Source organism: Trachemys scripta, chromosome 1 (assembly GCF_013100865.1).
Source record: "Trachemys scripta elegans isolate TJP31775 chromosome 1, CAS_Tse_1.0, whole genome shotgun sequence".
Classification (NCBI taxonomy): domain Eukaryota; kingdom Metazoa; phylum Chordata; order Testudines; family Emydidae; genus Trachemys; species Trachemys scripta.
The window spans coordinates 152,719,928-152,742,166 of record NC_048298.1 but is presented as its reverse complement, the minus strand read 5'-3'; the positions used below and the strand labels follow the sequence as shown (position 1 = coordinate 152,742,166).

General features: G+C 39.5%; 1 protein-coding gene across 1 annotated transcript in view; it reads left to right on the top strand.

Annotated features, from left to right (window-relative positions):
• ABI3BP (ABI family member 3 binding protein) overlaps positions 1–22,239 on the top strand; it is a 286,567-nt gene that overhangs the window by 154,260 nt on the left and 110,068 nt on the right. Inside the window, exons 18-28 of the mRNA XM_034767801.1 lie at positions 4,542–4,616; positions 5,559–5,636; positions 6,165–6,239; positions 7,000–7,074; positions 8,518–8,592; positions 9,616–9,690; positions 12,948–13,022; positions 16,491–16,586; positions 19,033–19,113; positions 20,555–20,629; positions 21,564–21,638. Coding sequence (XP_034623692.1) covers positions 4,542–4,616; positions 5,559–5,636; positions 6,165–6,239; positions 7,000–7,074; positions 8,518–8,592; positions 9,616–9,690; positions 12,948–13,022; positions 16,491–16,586; positions 19,033–19,113; positions 20,555–20,629; positions 21,564–21,638 — 855 coding nt within the window. The remainder of the gene's footprint in view (positions 1–4,541; positions 4,617–5,558; positions 5,637–6,164; positions 6,240–6,999; positions 7,075–8,517; positions 8,593–9,615; positions 9,691–12,947; positions 13,023–16,490; positions 16,587–19,032; positions 19,114–20,554; positions 20,630–21,563; positions 21,639–22,239) is intronic.

Here is a 22,239-nt window from a genome sequence, read left to right as displayed (position 1 = left end):
TTTCATTTTAAATAAAACATGGATGGCCAAATATAAAAATGTTTGCATATTTTGAGGGAATTGAACAAATGACAAAATACTAATATGATATCAATGCTTAATTTAGAACTTGGTATCAGACTATTTGATACTAGAAGGTAGTAGTCCGCATTTGCAATTGTTTGCATTTACAAGACTACTTTGGAACATCTAGCCTAGTGAGGTCTGATTCTTTGTTTATAAGCTGCTGGTGTTGACTTGCATTTTCAAACCAGATCCAGAAGGTGATGAGTGCTGCACTAAAGCACCAGCTTTGCCATTTTTCCCCTGAAGAAGGGATGTTGAGCTACTATTTTTTAATAAACTCATGTAATTTGGTGGTAGTGGCAAAAAACTGATCACTGAGCTAGTAAATAAATGATCAGGCATTACTATCAAATATTGAATGTTTAAGCCTACCTATCCATTCTTGAGCTCTTCCATTCTATGGGCCTCTTTCACTACTGTGTTACTCCAGATTTATGCCATCGTAACTCCATGGAGTTACTTCAGTGTAAAACTGTAGTAAAGCAATGGTTAATCAGGCCCTAAATATATTACAGCACTTTGAAAATGCACTTTTACACAGAAATTTAACTATGGTGTAGTTAACAGCCACCCTTTAGCATACTTGCTTCTTATTAATGTTGATAACCAACACCGTTATTTTTCAGTTGACCTTGTGTGAATGGAATGGAAATTCATTTGTAACTTTTAAGAGAGTTTCCTTCCCCAATCTTGTTTTTGTCTTTATGATATAAAGAGGCTTTTGTGAATAAGTAACATTTGTTGACTATTAAATTAAATAGTTTAAAGATGTCAAGTTTTACACATATAGCTTGCATGTGGTTTGGATTAAGTGGTTGTTTCAACTAGTCCAGCCCAACCAGTTACAAAAATTCTCTGCATAGATGAAAAGTAGGAATGAGTGTCCATCTTGCAGGATTTGAAAATGAGTGTAAAAAATGTAGTTTGTACTATTGTTGTAGCTGTGTTGGTCTTGCGACATTAGGGAGACAAGGTGGATGAGGTAATATCTTTTATTGGACCAACTTCTGTTGATGAAAGAGACAAGCATATGAGCTACACAGAGCTCTTTCTTCAGGTAAAAAGTATAGGTAGTTAAAAGATTTGTGTTGAAATTGTGCTAAACTACTAATTATTTGCCTGCTGAGGATTCAACTGTAAAAAATGATAGTTGTCCATATACAGAAACTACATTTTACCTAATGTAAAAAAGAAAAACACGTTGCTGTTTCACAAACCCAGAAAAACACATTGTTGGCAAACCATTAAAAACAGTAGTGATACATTGTGGGTTTTTTGTTCTTTAGTTTTGGGGGGAATTTTTGTGCAGTTTCATGGCATTAGAAGTGATGAGGTCTGATCTATTGGCATCTCCCTGTTCCTCCTCAGACCTGTGGATGTTTTTTGTATAATAATAATACATAGAGGACCCTGCTGACATTGGGTCCACATTATGGTAGCTGTTTGTTCTCTGAAGAGTTTACAATCTAAACAGCTAAGGCAGACCAGAGGTGGGAGAATGGAAATATTATTCCCATTTTATAGATGGGAAACTGAGGCACTGAGAGATTAAATGTTTTTTTTCCTGTGGTCACCCAGAAATTCTATGATATAGGAAGAAGTTGAACCCAGATCTTCTTTGCCCCTTCTGTGTTTTCTTTGTGCCTTAACCACAAGACCAGTCTCTTTTTCAAAGCTGCAGACATTGTGGGGATTGCCGCCTGGTTGCTGGCATTATTAATACCTTGCTCTAACTAATTGAGCTAAGCAACCAATGATAAACTTTACAATACTTGTTATCATGGCCACTTGTAAACCTTAAGTTTCAGCCCAAGTCTGAGACCACAATGACTTTTATCCGCTATTTTGCAGAATCAGAGGGTACATCTGTGCTGTCTGGCACCTGGCAAAGGAGAGGGTCTCAGCCCAGGCTGCAGCCTGAGCAGGAATGTCTACATTGCTATTTTTATTGACCTGGGCTCAGAGGCAGTGCTGCGGTTTTACTTTGCAGTGTAGACTTACTCAGATAGTCCACAGCTTTCTCCCTGCCTATATTCTAGCATACAGACAAGTTTACTTTCATCTTTCTTTTCCTTTGGTAACGTCAGAGCTCTGGGTTCCCTGAGTATGCTAGTCATTAGCTTCCCCTGGCAATAGTACTGTCACTATATTTAAAGTTTACATGGATTACAGTACACTAGAAACTTGCCTAGATAGAGAAAACAGCCAGCCAACTGGGTTCTGAGGGGAAGATTTTTTCTGAAAGTAGTGTGTCTTGTTGTTTTCTTCAGCTTTCAGTTATAGGGCCCATTCCATTCAATGGTGATATCTGCCTTTACACTAGAGTTACATCCTTGATTCTATGGTCTGTTCATTAAAGGCTAGCTGCAAAAGAAGTTTTGGTTTTGCTGGTGTTTGTAAAATAAATGAAGAAGGTCTGAAAGGTTTCCCCCTGCCCCCTAAAAAGAGTTTTTTTCCCCTGCTTATTTTAGCATTAGAAATGAAAGTCTTTTAAACTCCCCCCCCCCAGCCCCCCTGGAAAACTGTTGTATGGATGGCAGGACAGTTATTCTAGTTATGATACCACTAGCACCCTGGAAATGAACCCTGAACAATTTAGGGGAAATACTATTTTCTCAGTTTAAAACGTTTTGGTTTGTTTTTGTTAAAACCTATTTAACTTAAACTCCTGGCAAACACTGAAGAAGAAAACTCATTTTGTTAAAGATTTAACACCCCCTGCCATTCAGGAAAGTAATGAGAGAGCTCACATGCAGCTCAAGAGTCCTCAGGCAAAAACAGGGAAGACAAGACTTGATATTCCTATTTGCCAGGTAAAATACAAGTAGAACATTTGTTTGCTCATTATGTTAGGGGAGGGAGTGTTTCAGGCTTCTTACATCATAAAGAAATAAAGGGAACAGACCAGGTTGATTATTTGTCTTTGTAGATCACATTTAAAACTGTGTCAGAGAACATATTAACTTTGTGTTATCCACTTATGCTGAACAATATCCCTTTCTCCTACAAACGTATATGGAGACTGGAGAATAAAGGGCTAGACTGGAGAATATTATATCATTTGGAGGTATTTCCTTCATATATTTTACAAACACCAGTGTCAAGAGCATTTACTGGGGTGTTCTTGTTTGTTTGTTTGTTTATTAACTCTCTTGTAACTGATGAAGCCCGGTGAATCATGCATAGAGCTGAGTAAATAATTTGCAATGAATTATCTATCTGATGAATTAATCATTTCTTTTACGGCTTATAGAGTATCTATGAGCGGATCACACTTAATTGAAAATTGTTCAAAAATTTGATGGCTATTATTTTTTAACTTTATGGATTGGTCACAAACATTTCGCTGTGAATATGCACTATTCAAATATAGTTATATAATTTGCAGGGTCGGCTCTAACTTTTTTGCCACCCCAGGCAAAAATAGAAGAGCGCCACCCTGCCATAACACACACACCCCCCCGCCCCCGCGCCGCCAACCCTCCCGCCCCCGAGCGCCGCGCCGGACCACCGAAACCCCCGCCCCTCCAGTGCCACGCCGGGCCGCCCAAACCCACCCCCTCCCCCGCCCAGTGCCACACCGCGCCGCCCAAATCCCCGGAGTGCCGGGCCGCCAAAAACCCCGCCCCCCCCAGAGCGCCAGGCCGGGCCAGGCCACCCAAACCCCCTGAGCGCCATGCTGCCCAAACCCCCGCACCCGCCCCCCCCAGCGCCTCGCCGGGCCGCCCAAACCCCCAAGTGCCACGCCAGGCCGCCCAAACCCCCAAGCGCCGCTCCTGGCTGCCCAAACCCCCGCCCCTCCCCCAGCGCCGCACCAGTGAAACACCCCTGCACTGTCCAGCCGAAACAAAAAAACAAAACAAAAAAAAACCCTTGAGCGCCCCCCCGCCGCCCCAACATTGGCTGCCCCTTCTAAGGTGCCGCCCCAAGCACGTGCTTGGTCGGCTGGTGCCTAGAGCCGGCCCTGATAATTTGTTACATAATTAACATGATATTGCTTCCTTTCCATTAACATTTATGTTGGTAAAACTCCATCACAGAATGTGCAGAGAAAGCAAAGCACTAATGAGGTGCGAATTAAAGCAACTATTTGCAGAAATATTTTTTGCAATATTTGCCCAGCTCTAAAGACACATTATTGCCATTGTTCCTTGAATACTTGATGCTTATAGAATCCTAGAAGATTGCGTCAGAAACTTTTTTGTCTTTGTACTTTCCAGGGTGCTTAAAGACCTATGAAATGAACCACCTGAGTAAACATTAGCCTTCACTGCATTGTGTGTGTTTCCAGTTGAACTGTAATTTTAATTGCTGACCTTTAGATCTCATTCCTTATTAGCACTGCTCCATTGCTAGTGTAAGATATGCTCACTCATTAGATTGGCTGAACCACTGAGTTTTAACTGAGTACCTCAGAAGATTAAAATCTCAATTTTAAAAAATAATAAACATTATTACCCATTTCTTTTTTTTAGCTTTTGATGATACTCATCCTGTTTTTTCAAACCCCACAACATCCGATGAGCCTGATAGAACAGATCTCAAACCAGGTACAATAATTATTACACAGTCTTTACTATTCAGTGGCTCATGGTCAGATATAAACCCCACTGAGATAAATGGAAGACTTATAATTGATTTCAGTGGACTTTGGATCAGGCCCTTAGAGCTGAATTTTTAGCAAGCATCCAAATTGTATTGCTGTAGAGAAACTGGCATTAACTTGTGTTGTCTTACAGCTATGTTGTGTGTGGCAACTCATACCAGTCAGTTTTCCTGTCAGTAATTTGAAAGATACGCTGCATGGATAACACTATGAAACAAATATTAAAAAGTACTATTGTATTCTGTAATAATTATTCAAAACATTCTATTAACATTATGTTGTAGATGGTAAAGTTGTAGATAAGTACTGTAGAACTATTATAATTTTTATATGAAGGAAAAGCATATCCTAGGTGCATTAAGTTATTTAACTAATTGAACACCTGATTCTCCGGAACTGTGACAATAATTGAATCAATTGTCAGCTTTCTGGACCAAATATCATCTGTTGTCAGTATTTGAGTAATTGACAGCACAACATGTTTTATTCTATTCCTTTGTGTTACTCCATGTCATCTTAATAAGTGCGGCAACATAACTCAAAATAACAAGGTAAGCCATGTGAGGACCTAAAATCTGATGCCTGGCAATGATTCAGATAGTGAGAATTTAGTCCAAATTTATTTTTGTGAAGGCAGGAAGGAATTAAATAAACATCCCAAATCTCTGCACATTCACAGATACCATGATTTATGGTTACCATAACAGTGCGATTCAAAAAGCTGAGCTCATCTCTAACACATACTAAACTGATAAACTGAAAATAATGTCCAAGAATCAGTGGAATACTTCAGTTTTTCTTGTAGAACAAAATTGTTTTACCCATGAAGCAACTTTTTTCTTCCATAAGCTCTTTGCTCTCTTGTAACTGTCAACATTTCTTCCAGCAGCAACAAGTGAACCTACTCTGGAATCTTTCTCACCTAAAACTTCTAGTCCTCTTGAATGGCCAAGAGAAACATTGGGTAATGTTGTTGTTTTCACAGTGAATGGTCACATTGTGTCTGTTTAATCAGAGAACATCCCATCCCACATGAATGCATTTCTTCCATAAAATCATTTCATCATTGAATCATTAACCTTTATCCTACTTCTAGATTCTTGTTTTTCCTGTGTCACCAAAGACATTAACACCTTTTGATTCACTTCTCTGTAGGAATGTAGTTGATGCTAGTGATACTATTCTTAAAGCAGTAAAACTATCAACTATGAAACCTGCATGGAGAGCTCCATCATCCTTTTATCGTCTATCTCCCTCATGTCTATGTTTTTAATTGTTAAAATTGTAGCCATCTTTGGAACATTGACTTTATTTCTGATTAATGCACAACAATTTAATACTCCATCTCTGACTCTCTTTTGACTGCCGATGTCCTCGGCTGGCTTTCACGTTCCATACTGAATTATTTCTTCTTCATTGCAAACTTGTGGCATGTGCAGTTTCTTAAATGATTCCTGAAGTAGTTAGTTATAAACGAAGCTCTTTCTTTCAGCTCCAAATGAAGCACCACTTATTCCTTCTAAACTGAAACCATCTCCTCTTCCAGAAGTGCAGCATGTGAAACCTGGTAATTAAGTAGTTCATTTATACAATTCAATATATCAGGAAGATACTTTAAAAAATATCCTATGGTGTTGCTACAAAGGAAGCAAACAGAATACAGGCATCTGATCCATACCGAGCAAGACTCAAGATCATCAGACTATTGAACATGAGTTTGGTGATAAAATGCAAAGAATTTTCAAAATTTCATAGCTTACTTAAAAAATCTGGGAATACTTTTTGCTTGTGTTTTTAACTATATTTTTAACTTCTGCCTTGCTGTGTACAATTATGAGGTACATACAACACATCGCTAGTCCCAGCACAATGTTGATGCCTCATACATTCTACTCATTTGCTTCCAGGATGTCATGATGGGGGAGCTTCCTTTCAGTGAAAAGAGCTGTGATTGACAGAAGGGGAGCCCCTTACGAGGTCCATAGTTGTGTGCTGGATCTTGCCGTATGATCTTGATGACATAACCAGTGTCTTGTGGTGCTATTTTTTTCTGCTCCTTTGATCAGAAACAATTGGATCCCTGTCACAGTTCTATTCAAGATCAAAAAGGGGAGTGCCTCCTTCACGATCCAAGTACTGGTGATCATATGTTACCAGATGTTCAACAATCCAATCTATGTTCTATTATTTTGTATACTTAATGTTATATTAAAAAAGGAATGTAGGAAATACTAGATGAGCTCTTTTAAACCTCCCACATCTTTAACTTATTATTGATGTTCTTTATTGTACTATTCAATTATGCTTGGATTCTTTTTATTTTATAGCACAAAAGCCACCACTTTTGGAGCATAGTACACCTAAAGCTTCAAAGACTATTGAAAGGCCAAAGACGACACTAGGTAACAAATGTTTCAGTAGCTGTGTGTCAATCTGTATTTCTGTTCAAGCCATCATTAGAATTCCATCACTGAAGACCATTTCATACTATCACTGCTAATCATGCCAACTTCATTCTGTTTCTGGATCTATCTCTTTTATACAGGAGAGTTGTTAGGAGAGAAATACTGTAAGAACAGACCCAAACTCACATTCATGAGCTTAGTTTCATTTCTAAATTGAGTTTGTCCACAAAATAGTGGTTTTTATCAATGTTATTGAAGGATAAAATATCTGCCCTTGAATAAATTCAATAGGAGGCATATGTGCATTTCTGTAAACAGAATTTGCCTTCATTGTTTGAAAATTGTTGCGATCACACACAAAAAGACAACCACCCACTCACCTCCAGTGTATGTCAAAAGTAACTATTGACAGACTAAGTGCAAAGGTGGGTAAGGAGACTTTCTCAAAGGAAAGTTTTGGATTTTTTCTTTATATTAAAAAAACCTAATCTTCTTTAAGGAGATCTATTTGTGGCACTAGAAATATTCATTAGTCTTTATCCTGCTTCTAGGTATCTGTCATATAATGCTTTAGGCTTGAAAACCTCTTCTCGGTGAATTCACATATACTTATTCATAGGAGTTCATTGCCACTCTGTTTATGGAAATGAAGCTCTTCCTCCTGAATCTATCTTGGAAGCAGCCTCATTATCTTGTTTTATAAAATAGGCAAAATTAATGGTCATGTCTTCTGAGGTACTGACTGGTCACCTTCAACTTTCACAGACTTTGCCTCCCAGCATAAGGCCTTAGGCTAACATACAGACTGGCTAACTACAGTTTCAACCCCTGCAATTATGGGAAGACAGCTTCAGGATTTGCAGAACTGCTTAGTCTTACCAATATTTCCCCCATTCCTACAATCAGTGCTGCTTTTTTATAAATAGAATCCAGGGGCTGCAGTTGTGAGATAATCCCACTTTTGCATGTTGTTCGTTTCGTGGCTTTCTACCTGTGCCAGAATCTTTCTCTTCTTGAATAACTGAGAGTTCTAAGAATTCATGTTACCTTTTCAAACCTCATCTAGTTAAATTGGTCAGTTGCATAAAATTGATCGGCAACTCAGGAATATATACAATATAATATATATTATATATTTTAGACTTGTCTTGCAAAATTCAACTTCATAGCTTGCCCAGAATAATTTTTTGATGAACAAGTAAAACACAATTCGATATTTTAATTATTTAGCAATCATTATAGTAAAGGGCAAATTAATCATTTTTGTACCTGGGCAAGTAAGTTTTCTTGACAGTTTTGCGAGGCCTTTGTTAAAACTGATTTTATTTCCAGAAGCCATTTTGAAGTATCACTGCTTCACCACAGGCTTGAGGAATGTGATTCCATTTCTAAGGAAAAGAATTAAAAGAAAAATCTTATAATCTAGTCTGTTTCTTTCAGCTCCCTGGGAAACAAAGTTTGTTCCTTCTACACCTAAACCATCTGCCAGACCCAAAATGCCACGAACTAAACCTGGTAATTACATTCCATGCCAAGCGTTACAATAATTTATAACTTTTGGTAATTTAATGTATTTTGTTTTGAAGGCATCCTATGTGAAATTCAGCAGATTCAGTTCTCAGGAGGATTATGCAAAGTGTGGGTTTGCATCCCTTGAGTTACACTTGGAATGTTAATTTGGAAAAATAAAAAAAAGCTTGAAGCAAAACTTAGCTCAAATCACCGAGTTGCACAGGGCTTGGGGTTGGAATCAAGTTTTTACATGGTTTCCCCCTGAAATCATGAATTGGCCAACACTTGCTCAACAGGACCCCGGTTGGCCCATAAATTTAAAAGTCCCTTAATCAAAAGTCTCTTGCTTTGCTTTTGAGGATAGGTTATCAATCTGTACCATTTCAACTGTTGCTATAGGGTGAGTACAGATGCAGTGATAGTTAGCATGTGTTGAGGCTTATCAAAAATTGTAGAACTGTGAGGGGTGAAACTCAGGCCTGGAGATAAGCAGGTGGATACAAAATGAAGTCAGTCGAACTGCACCATGTTTTTACACCATGGTTGAATTTAACCTGTGATGTAGGTCAAAGGAAAGAAAATATCACATGCATCCCCAGACTTGCCTGGAGTTGCATGAACAAAGATAAAGCCATGAAAACATTTTAAAAAGTCATGGTTTATAATGAAGTCATAAAGCTAAAAAGATACATAATTTTATAGTGTAATGAGATATTATTTAAACAGTATTGTAAGAGTCCAAGCAACATTATTATAATTCTTTCCAGTATTGCTAGTTAAATTACCCACTTCAAGACAAATAGTTCCCACTGAAGCTTGTTAACTTAGTGGTATTTAAGTCTTGGAATTGCATAAGTTATTATGAGCCAACTTTTTAAAACATTTTCGCTATAACTACAGCTCCTTAGAAAGATTTTTGCACTGTTCAAAATTAACTCTTGTATCATTAAGACAATTTTGTCTATCTCTTCTAGAGATACTGCTACTTTCCATGTATGTATCTCTAAATTCTTTCTTTTTCATCAGCAGAAAAAGCAATTCATTTGGAAAGCAATACACCTAAATTTTCTAACCCCCTTGAACTGCCAAGGACAACACTAGGTAATAATGTTTCCACAGTGCATGGTCACTTTGTTTTTCCATTTAACTACAGAGAAATCGGTATGATTGCATGTTTGTGCAATTGTGTCTTGTCTATCATCTCTCTATTACTACTCTCGCTGATTAGTCTAGATGGGATCCTGAGAATAACTATCTATTCATCACTGAACTTTGAATGATTTGTCCCATCTTCCCTTCTCTATATAGATTATTGTGAATTCTGCATTTATTCCATAGGGATTCCCTTATTCAGATGTGACTACTTGAGGGATAAGGTACTATTCAATGTAAGAGGATCACAATCTGGCCTTTAGCCAGGAGGCATGATGCCCATTGATCAAGCTCCCATTAGTATCCCAATGTCACTAGAAATTGACCAAAAATTAGGACTTGTGCAATAGCAATGGTTGTCTTCTTTCCTTGAAGTTCAAATGCTTCTACACAAGATGCCTCAAATTAATGCAGACTCTGTGCACTGTGGCACTAACTTCCCAAAGAGCCAGGTCAGGTTACTGCATAAGTGCCTGAAGACCATTTGGAGCTATCATTGCTAATCCTGAAGCTCTATCCTATTTCTGGTAAGGTGTTTGTCTGTTGCCCTGGAGCTGATTTGAAAATGTAATAAAAAAACAAATTTCAATGGAAACCAAAAATTTCTGCAACAATGACTATTTTCCAACCAGCTCTACAAGCCACTGAAGATGTGCTCTTCATTCTTCATTGTGAAAACAATCTTTTATGGTATTTGGGGCAATAAAGATGTGTAGACTACACGAAAAGTGTGCTTTCTGCTAAGCCCACCATAGTCAGCCGTTGTGCTCACCTGTGTTAATCGCTTTTCTTCTTGCTAATGCTAGAACATTCTCCAGTTTCACAAAAGAACAGGAAGTTGGAGAGCTGCTTTTAGGAGGCACATTCTCCCTTGCACCCAACTACATAACAAGTTTGTTTTGCCTTCTCAATAGTCATTTTATACAGTGCCTTTCAATTTGTGAATATCCACATTGTGCCACTGTTGCCCAATGTAGACTTAGGCATGCACAAACTCTCTTTTGTGTCTTTCTGGTATAAACCCTGTGTTCTCCCAAGACCTTTCTGCATTACAACTTGTGGGATTTGGCAAACCTGGCATTGAGCTGTGGAGCTGCCTTGAAGAGCTGTGTTGATTGGGAGGCTGTACTAGAGATGACAGTCAAGGGTTACATCATCACCCTACTCTGTAGAAGAGAATGCAGTCCCCCAACCACCTCAGTTCCTTTCCTCCCAACAGCAGAGAGCAAATGGAACTCACCTTCATGCCTTCAGGTTAGATCTTTCCTTAGTCTGTCTTATTATTTTTCTTGTAATTAGTGTAGTGTAGTACAGGATACCTTAACCCAGGCCTGCACAACTCGTAAAGCGGAGAGGGCCATATTACTCCAAAGAAAACAGCTAAGGCCAACCCCCTCCCCCCCAGCGCCGCCTGCCCCACGGAAACAACCCTCCCCCCAGTGCCGCCTGCCCCGCGGAAACGAACCCTCCTACCCCAGCGCCGCCCCACCGAAACAGCAGTATTGAACCTCGGTAATATGTTATAGCAGGCCCCTAAGGTAGCATAATTAAGGTAAAAGAAAAATGTCTTTTTGCTAGAAGTAGAATAAGATCTTCCCCCCACTTTGTAATCAGTTGCCCTGTTGACTGAATGAGATAGGCATGGAAGGCAGGCACCTCCAGACAGCTGCAACCCTTGGAGAGGGGATGGGAGCCAGACCAGATCAGTAGAACAGGTCAGCCACCAATTCGCCGCTCGCCTCCTCAGCCCTCCTCCCCGGGCTTGCCTACTCACCCCCCGCCACGGCCATCCCGCTCGCCTCCTGAGCCCCCCATTCCCTCCAGCTCACCTACTTACCCCCAGCCACTGCCCACCCGCTTGCCTCCTCAGCCCCTCCCCCCCCGGCTCGCCTACTCACTCCCCGCCACTGCCTGCCCGCTCGCCTACTCAGCCCCCCTCCCTCACCCGCCGCTTGCCTACTCACCCCCCGCGGGCCGCACAGTGAGCCCACTCGGGCCGCATGCAGCCCCCGGGCCGCATGTTGTGCAGGCCTGTCTTAACCTAAACAGCTTGCTCTTATCCTGGGAGTCTCACCAGGACCACACAGAGCCCTGAAAGGGCTTCAAGTATTGCACCTCTTGCCCACTGGTCATACCAGGGATCCTACAGCCTGATACTAAATTGGGCGCATTGAGAGTACCGATACCAACCTCTGCTGAGATCCTCTTACACGGGACCCAAGATACACTTTGTCTCTCCAGTCTCAGCACTACCTTTGGTCACAAGGACAAGGTCACCAGGAGGTCCCATGACAGCTTCATGCCAAAGATGGTCTCAGATTACCACCTATCTCAATGTATTTTCCTTCCTGTGTTTTTCCTCAGGCCCCATAGGGATCACATCTCCATATTCAAAATATAAAAAGGACATTCTGGTTTTACATGGAAAAGACTGAGCTGTTTAAAAGTTCTAATGGGTTGTTTTTAGCCTAGGGGAGAGATGTCAGGGAGAACTTGTTACCAAACAGAGTGTTTCACCCTAGGATTAGGAGCTGTATAGAGCATTATTGCAACCAAGTACCCCTTGTTTAAAGACTTATGATAGCCACCATGGCATCCATGATGTGCCTTATATAGGTTCCCCTGGTGGAAATTTACAAAGTAGCAACTTGGAGTTTGGTGCACACTTCCACCAGACAGTACTCGTTGGATTTAGCATTGCACTTTGATGTCCAGTTTGGGAGAGCAGATTACAGGCAACATTTATCTAAGAATTTGCCCACCATCATCATGTTTGCTAATCTGCCACAAGTGGGAATATGCAGAGGCCCTCAAAGGAGAAAAGAGAGGTTACTTTGCAGTAATTTTTGTTCTTTGAGAATTACCTTTGTGTATTCACACTACCCAACCACCTTCCCTTCTACCTCAGAGTTCTGTATAGCAGTAGGTCTCCGGTTTAGGAAAAGGAATTGAGGCATCTGGCTGGGTGGATGCACTTCCTTATATAGAGTAGGGTGATGCCATCACCCTCACTTGAGCTATCACATGAACATACACCACAGTGGATGTGGTTTTCCAAGGCTGTTCTCCAGCTCAGTGCCAGGGGTTCCACGTCCCATGATTGTGAATGTACAGATGTGACTCCCGAAGAGCAACAGTTACTGGTAAGTACTCTCTCCTTTCCTCAAAACTTTAGGATTACAATCTCCCCTCTTTCTTCCTTTCAGCACCCAGTAAAACAAAACGAATTCCTTCCAAACCTAAAGTCTCTCTCCATCCAGAAGAACCCAAGACAAAACTGGGTAATTACAGTATGTTCTGCTATTATCATTTTGTTCCATATTGTTTGAACCATGCTGACTCGTGACTACTTTTTTTTTTTTTTTTTGGACACGTGTCCATGGAAACTGCTAGAAATCTGTTAGCATCATAAGCAGTCTTGCAAACTAAATCCTTTTTCTCCCACCCTTTATTTTGCTCTATTTTGCTTTTTTAGAATAACTACAGTGTTATTACATGGATCAGATTCTGACCAAATAAAGTAGCTAATTAATAAATAAGGATAAAAAACTCTGAACACTGTCCCATTAAACTACAGGTTGGTAAACAGTGTTTAAAATAAAGATTTATGAATAGTTTCAGGTAGAAAAGCATCAAGTATGGCAAACTTTAACTATTATTATTTATAAGTTTGTAGATAACTGCCTCATCTTCATGAGTATGTTTGCAAATCTTGAAAGCTTCGTCAATTTCAAAAGGAAAGATCACTTGTCCAAAAAATCATAGTTGGAATGCATTATTCAGTATTCCTTCCTGTTTTAAAAGGTTTTTCATCTATTCAGGAAGGAGAAGCTGTGCCATGAGACATAAGTGATAAACCAAATGCTGCATAGAATCAAAAGAGAGCATCAGCAAATGACTCAAAGTGTGATAGTTCGGATAAATAAAAGTATTCAATGAATACCTAGAAATAGTGAATACATTTGAAGAAAATGAAGATGGGTTAAAGAACAACTCGTGAATCAAAAAAGGGGCTACATTTTTAAAGAATATTATTCATAATAAATAAATCCACCAGCTCTATCTTTAAGTCCCTTTCTTTTTCAACAGTTTTGAAACTCTGTCCCTTGGGTAGGATGCTCAATGGTTCTCGACTGTTGTAGGGTGTTTGGACGAGTGACGTGTGCCTTAGAAGTAGAACACACAGATCAATAGATAGGTCTGCTCTGTAGTTTTCATTCCTTTCCTTTCCTTTCACCTATTTAAAAAGAAAACAATCATTTTTTATTTATCCATTTATTTGTTTTCTAGCACCATAGATGGCTGGGTACTGTTCAGCCCCTGTCCCAAAGAGCTCTCAATTTAATCTAAGAAAAGTGGATCAACCATAAGGGGGGGGGAACATATGTATGAATCAGTATTTGAGCAAGATGCATAGTAACAAAAATGTTTTAGCCCCTTGATTTATAACTGGACAGTATTAAACTATGATGTGTTTGAAATTGTATGTAAAGATTCATGGCAAATTTGGCATTGGCGAGAATTGGAGAAATTCTAGCTGTGATAAAACTGAAGCGTGTGTACACACACACACACACACACACACACACACACACACACACACAGTTTAACTGGGATGATAACGACTAATGCAAGATCTGAAATGAGGAGTTTTCAGATGGCCTGAAACAGACTTAGATTTCTTCCAATTATATTCCCTAGCTAACAATTTCAGTCAGTTTAGTACTGGATTTGTAACTAATGAGGGTAAAAGATAATCTACTCTAACAGCAAAGTGGGAAGTGGAAGTAGGAAACCATACCCAGTTATTGAGACTGATTAAATCTACAGTGAGGGTAAAACCCTGGAGCCATTAAAGTCAGTGGTACCAGGATTTCATCTTGACAGTTCATTCATTGAGGACATGATCCTGCACTATTGAAGGCAACAGGAGCCCTTGCTTTCAGTGGGCCCAGGATCAGTATGCCACTATTCTCTTTTGCTAGGTTTAACCTGATTGTTGTTTTGCAGCATATTAAGTAATACTTTCTATTTTGAGGTATTTACATGAGTTATCTTTATCTTGACAACATTATTATTTTGGTAGAAAATTCTCCTTTCTCTTATAGAAATGAATCACAAGGTTTGAATCAGAATTTTGCATTTTGTCTTCTACAGTATAACTTGTCACTTTCGTATTTGAATTCCCTAAATAGTTAGTTTTTTTGGGAATGAGACAGGGTTTAAAGTTTCAGTAAGACTGAGAAGATGGTCTGAGAAAGACTCAGAAAAAGTAACAAGACACATTCCCTTTAAATAGATGTTAAATGTGATAACGTGCTGTGGGAGTGAAGGGGGACAGTGGGCCAGGATTTGGGGAGCTCTCTCCATGCTGCAGAGCCAGGCTCCACGTTGGCTTACTGTATATCCCCATGCTAGTGAGTGTGTGGGGTGGAACAGTGGTAAGATGGATGAGAAGCGGGGATTGGGCCAGTGACTCCTGTACTGTGCAGTGTGAGAGGCTCAGGCCAGACGGCTATAGGAGAGTGGGAAAAGGCAGGTATATTAGCCCCAGGATAAGCAGGTCCCTTTTCCCCTGGTAATTGAACAGGGGTTACTCCAGATTAATTAGGACACCTGGAGCCAATCAAGGGCCTGCCAGAACCTGTTGAAAGCCTCCCCTCCAGTCAGATAGGTGCACGCAATAGGAGCTGTGGGGAGCAGGCGTGCTACTGGGAGACCTCACAGGTACAGAGGTGGAGAGCAAGGGAACCCTGCCCAACAGGGCATACAGCCCTTCTGGGCCCCAGAGGTTTGCGTGGAAGAGACCTGCTAGAGGGGAGTTACTGAACTGGGTATCTAGCCTGCCATCACTACGCCCAAAGGAGCTACCAGAGACTAAGAGGCTCCCCTCCCACTCCCTTGTCAGGAAGGCCGGGAGAAACCCTTGCTCAGACAAGGTGGGGAAAATTCCCCCGGGAGAGAGGAATCGCACATCCCGCCGCTAAGAGGAAGTGCAGAACCCACCAAGGCGGAGAAGGAGCTCTGCCACAGCAGGTGTACAGAAAGGAACAGTAGCTGCTGCAGAATGATGTAACTTATACTCAGACTCCTGGGCTAAATGATTACTCTCCATCCAGGTCCCCATGCCAAGTCTGGCTATTCAGCTTGGTGAGGTGGAAGGAGGATTTAGTCCTACAGTGTTTTAATCTAGTTTGCGACCGACATATTCCTTTTGGCTGGCTTCAAATATTCAGAACTAAACTAATTGAAGGGAAGCAAAACAAATGTGTTAGTTGTAAAATATATACTAAAAAGGGCCTGAAAGAGAAAAGTTTGGTTTTGCTTGTCCCATCAGTGTCCTGCAGAGCTTGCCATCCTGCTCCATTTGAAGAAATTTTTGACAGTAAATGATCGAACCCTGTTACATTAAAGCATTGGTTCCCAAATATTTTCGGCTATTATAAGGAGATCAGCTGTGTGTTAGCCCACAATGCACTTAAGCTGTTCCAGACTGAAAATCTACAGAGGCACAAGATGCGGCGGGTGGGTGGGTGGGGAACGTATTGTTCATATTTGAACAATACGTGGGCATCAGCAATGGACAAAAACCTTCCCAAAAGCATCACTGTTAAGATAGGGTTTGAGTCATCCTGTAGAGTATTTGTCCCAAAATCTTGATATCCAAGTATGCATATCAGACACTGGGCAGCAGTTTAAAAGGTATAGATCTGCCTTCATCTCTCTCAAGATAATGTCCTTTACTCCAGCAGCAACCAGGAAACCTGTTCCGGTGCCAGTCACTAATAAGATTTCTTCTATTACTGCCACTACTAAGACTCTTGAACATCCGAAATCTACAATGGGTAATGATATTAATCTTCTTCCTTAGTGAATTGTCAGCTCTTCACTTTTCCTTTTCATCAAGGAGGAATTTTTCATCTTCTAAAAGGGCATTTCATGCTTCCATATTCATAACTAATCACTGAATTTCACTTTGCTTTTAGATACGAGTTGGTTTGGTGCTACCATCTCCTCTTCTGCTGTTCATCTTTCCTTTTGCTTTTCTTTGTAGGAATTTGGTTTCATTGTACTGAAGCTGTGACTTGGGAAATGATCATGAAGAAATCCCATCCTGTGTTCATATGTGCCCAGGATGTGTCCAAGAGCTTTTTCTTGTACTTGTTAAGGGTGAAATCTTATTCCCATTTAAACCAGTGGCAGAAATCCCATTGACTGCAGTGGCAGCAATATTGAATCCTAAATGATTAATAAAAATAGTCCTCAGTACCTCAGATTAGGCAACAGTGACATGTCATAATGAGTAATGAACAAATTAAGTGCAAGAATCATAAAACCAAGCTGAGCAATTCTGATACTTTACCCAAGAAGGAGTCGATTTTCCTTTAGTTGACTGGAGACCTCATTCATGACAGTTACGCAATAAAGATGAAATTCACTGTTGTGCAAAAGATCCACACAAGGCCTTATGTATCTCTCAAGTTCCACTAAAATCCTTGTACTAGGGTTTAAGTGCTACTTGAATTATATATAGACCTGGTGCAGGCCCTCTGGACAGGGGTGTATTTTCCCAGTGGAAGCATAATCATATCCTAGTGCATTATAGGTTTCATTTGTGTGCAGGCCTGGAATAAAACTTACAACAAGATACAAATGTATCTGAACCAATTCAGATCCAGACTTCAAAGACCAGAAAGTTTGCAGGTTGTCCGGGCTTGTATTTTTAATTGCTTTCTTGAGGTCTAGTTGTGAAATTCCAGTCCAGTTCTGGGTTTGGATTCAAAACCTCCCAAGATTCTGGGGACATTCAGACCTTTATATATAGAGAGAGTTCAGCTCTGATATTTGGCTTGGGATCTGGATTTGGATTCAGAATTTCAGTTCAGGCCTATTTCTATTCTAATTTCAGTTTAACAAATTAAACATCTTGCAGGAATTAAACAAAGGTGATATTGGGGTTTTATTTCCCAAGTAATAATGCTGTCATCATGTCAAGGCTCTATACATCAAAGTGTCCCAAGTGCCACTTGTGACAACAATTGCAGCAATATAAGAATGACGTAGTTAGTTTTGGGATAGATAATACTTAGTGCTTTACATATTTAAGCCATTTTACAAACATTAATGAAGATGTGTGCCCTGTGTATCCTGTGATTTCTCAGCTTTGGTGTTCGCTGCAGAATCTACCCCAGGCAGTAGATTCTGTAGAATCTAACCTTTAATTACATTAATGAAATTTGTTTCTAGCCTTTGTGGCTTTGAAGAAAATCTTGGAAAAATTATGAGAACGTAAAACCAATGCCGTGTTATCTTACTGAGGTCCTGCTTATATTGGAAATATTTAAGGTGTAGCAACAATGGTGCAAACTGCCAGTGTAGATGTGTTACACTGGGTGCAGGATGCATTTTACATTGACATAGCATAGCTACTTCAGGGTCTGCACTGATACAGATATTCCCAATATAGACAGGTCCTTAGTCTGCAGACACCCTAAAACAACAACTCTGAGAGGTGCAGACTACCCAGTTTGCCGTGCTAGGCAATGACTGGAACTTGAATATGATAACTTAAATGGCTACTGTAACTATTTCACTGATGTTCATTTAGTAGAAACATCCGACTAATGTGCTCATCACACAATCACAAACTGCCTCCCATGCTTCCACTGCTGCCAGAGGCCCTAATTGCCACCTACCCAGTTGCCAAAATTTCCAGCTTCCTACCTGGCATTGTCAGTAGCAATGTCTTTGGTGTATCAAAACTGAAAAAGTGTGGACTGCCTGAAATTTGAATTTAATCTCAAAATAAATAACTCGGCAACTTCTGTACTGACTGTATTAGTCTTTTTCATATTGAATTCATTAAACCCATCAATTCTGTAATTTAAAAGAAGTTCCTGCAAAATTTCCTGTCTGCAACACCAGAGTGCCGCAGAATCCGGGAACTTTGCCACAAAATTTAGGTCCAGCTTACCACAAGAGTACAGGACTTGGATGAAGAGAGTGTTGATTGGTTGGTGGCAAGATAAGTTTATAATAGAGATGGGAACTCCTTGTTTTGGCAGAGGGCTAGGCATTCCTGCTGTTTTTGTCTAGCTACTCTAAACATTTAACTGCAATACTTCCCTCTCACCTTTATTTAAAAAAAACATGCATGTTAACTACAGTCTGATTTTTGGAGTCTTTTAAGTTATTGTTGCTGCAGAGTAGTCTTCAAGTTGATGCTTTCTGTGGTCTGATTAATGATGCATGCAGTAATTCAGTTATGAACTGGGCTTTTTTTTCTTTCAGTTTCATATGAACCTCAACACATTCCTTCCAAACCTAAAGCATCTGCCAGTGCCAGGCCAGAAATGCCACATAGTAAACCTGGTACAGTAACTATTTTTCTGTAATTCACTACTTGAACTTGGAGTAACCTTTTAGCCAAACTCAGTGGCATTGCTGCAAAGAGGTTAACCTGGATTTTGGGCACATGTGAAAATGAGTTTGTTTTGAGTCATTTAGTGGTTGCCCAACTATCCTAAAGTTTTAAAGGTGTACATTTTATAACATATATGTCATGTTAAAACCTGATTCTTTTGAACAAGAAATAATTGTGCTTAAAGATTTCAGCAAGCCTACTTTTATTAAGCATATACACATTTAAAATCATATTTAAAAGACAGCAAGCATTGAAACACAATTTCTGTAATGAGAATTGTACATTCCATATACAGAACATTACTCCATTTTCAAATTTAGGGTTCCAACTAGTTTTCTGGATGTTGCAAAATTTGCTACAGAAACTAAGCTTCTGTTTAAAAAAAACAAATAACGATTCTAGTAATGTGGAAAGCTTGAATGTAATTAGCCGGAGATGTAAATGAGTATTTATTGAATTTATAGCACTGGGGAATATGCACTTAATGGAATTCTTAGTATGAATTTATGTGTGTGTGTGTGTGTGTGTGTGTGTGTTTAAAGTAAACACAAATTCTCACATCCAGACTAAGAGAGTGCTGTATGTTGCACTACATCTTTGCAACGTCAAGTCTCATTGGAAGTATTCTTCTTTTAAAACTGCCTGTCTTTAACTGTGCAGATTATGTTCAAGGAAGCACATTGATCTATTTTTAAAAGAAACCTCTGCTGTCTAAAACCACTCTCAGCAAAGTGCTTAGGCATGGATTTAAGTCCGTGCCTATTCAACAAAGCACTTACATTCCTGCTTAAGTGCTTTGCTGACTCAGGGCTTAATAGTCTTCACTTAAGTTCATTTTTATTCTAACAGCAAAAAGTCCAGCCACTCCAGAAGCTATATGTAAAATTTCTTATAATGATCTTGAGTGGCCCCAGGCAACAGTTTTTTTCTTTAAAGACCTTAAAGACTAACAGATTTATTTGGGCATAAGCTTTCGTGGGTAAAAAACCTCACTTCTTCAGATGCATGGAGTGAAAGTTACAGATGCAGACATTATAGAATGACAGATGACATTTTGTCTTTACATTTTATGATAGGTACCTTGCTTTTAGCTTCCAATTTAGAAACTATAATTTTGCTCCAGAAGATCATCTTATCCCAACTCTTCGATGTTTTCTGTGAGCAAAGAGCTTATCTCTGTTACTTTTAGTCTCAAGTCCAATAAGCTTCCGTTGTTAAACCTGCAGTTGCAATTTTCTACTTAGTGGGTTGTTGATATTAATTATAGTTTTCCAGTTTTGCATTGTAGTGCTGTTTCTTCACTGCAGGCATATGGTGTTTTGGGGATAAACACACTTTTACACCCTAATGTTTAAATGCTGATAGTTATAAACCAAATTTTTGTTTCAGAATCCAGTGAAATACATTTTACACCTTTGAAGCCCAAATCATCTACTGAACCTAAAATGCCTCAATCTAAACCTGGTAAATATCTTTATTTTTGAAATGTGGTACATTGAGGCTCAATATTACCCTAGTTAAGTGCAAAATATCAACTGTAGTGGCTCAGGAGACTGTACTTTTCTTACAGTGCACCTTGTACAGAAATTGCAAATAAAGGCGCCGATTTTACTGTCTAGGCTCTATGTCAGAAGGACTACATTTTTATGTTGTCTACCCCTGGCCTAGAGTATATAACAAGCAAATTAAATCCGACAGTTATTCACCATTCTTTCTAGAGTCTGGCCATTTTTTGATAGGAAAAAATAATGATCTGTAATGTTTTAGTTCCCATAGTGGTGGTGTTTAGTTCTCAGCAAGATTACCACCACCAATAGAAGACTCAGAAATGCCAATTTTCAATCAAAAGCATTTCAAATATAGATTATGGTTATATCTATGACAAGAAATTATTTTCATTACATGAATTTTTAGAAGACCATGTGAGGAAAATTGATACAACTTTCTTTTAAGATTAAGAGCCAAATTCTGCCTTCAAATACGTGAATCCATTTCTTATTGCAGTCATTGGGAACACCACCGGCTTATCTGAGGGCAGAATTTAGCCGCTGATTTACTGTTCTGGTCACCTCAGGGCTCGATTCAACACACTTGCACTTATGGGAGTAGTCCGTAGGCTCACAAATACAGCCATTGAAGTCAACTTCTATAATTAAGCATTTGCAGGGGGTTTCCCCATTGTCAGAAGCTCTCAAATTGCCTTACTACACAAGAGTATTTCTTACCCCTTTCAGAGTCACGGTCATTGCTGAATACAATATATGCCAACTTAATTGAATTTTTGTTGTCAGCAACATTGCAGGTATCACTTCTTATGGCTTAAACATGGTGCCAGAGTCAGGCTGTGACTCCTTAAGACGTTTAGAAATGTGGGGTTTTTTTTCTTTGTTTTTTTCAGCTCCAACTGAAACACAGTTCATTCCTTCCAAACCTAACACATCCCCAGAGCCAGAACTACCACATCCTAAACCTGGTAATTACCTGTTCATGCAACTGGTTCTAACAAAACCCCATTGATTTAATGTGCTTCCTTTACTTTGCTGTCAGGAGTTTGTTATAGACTCTGTCGTCTGATACTTGAAGGTTGTGACTATTTGAAGGTTGGTAAAATTTGCTAAAGGTTGAGAGGAATTATTTATTGCTCCTGTGATATAAGTAGGATTAATAGGCTATAACTAGAGCCAACTGAATAATTCGTAGCAAATGATCTGTAGTAAATTGTTTGTTTCTTTTTTAATTTATTCAAAATTAGTTCCCGTTTTGCAGTATTTTTTCCTATTCTGTGGATTGATCAAGATCAGTTTGCTAGGAATACTTGATACTCAGTGTTTGGAATTTGAGATGGTTTGATTAATGGTTATTGGTCACAAATCTCCTGGTGTTTCTGATTGGATGACTGTACTTCTTGTAGTCCCCGATTCAGTAAAGCTTTGTAAATACATGCTTAACTTCAACCACATGACTAGCCACTGGTGGAAGACTGAATTTCTTGAGGATAGAAGTAGTAGATTAGCAGAATTAGGAAATTTTACAGTCTTTGCCTTTCTGAGCCACACAACTTTGCCAAAGACTTC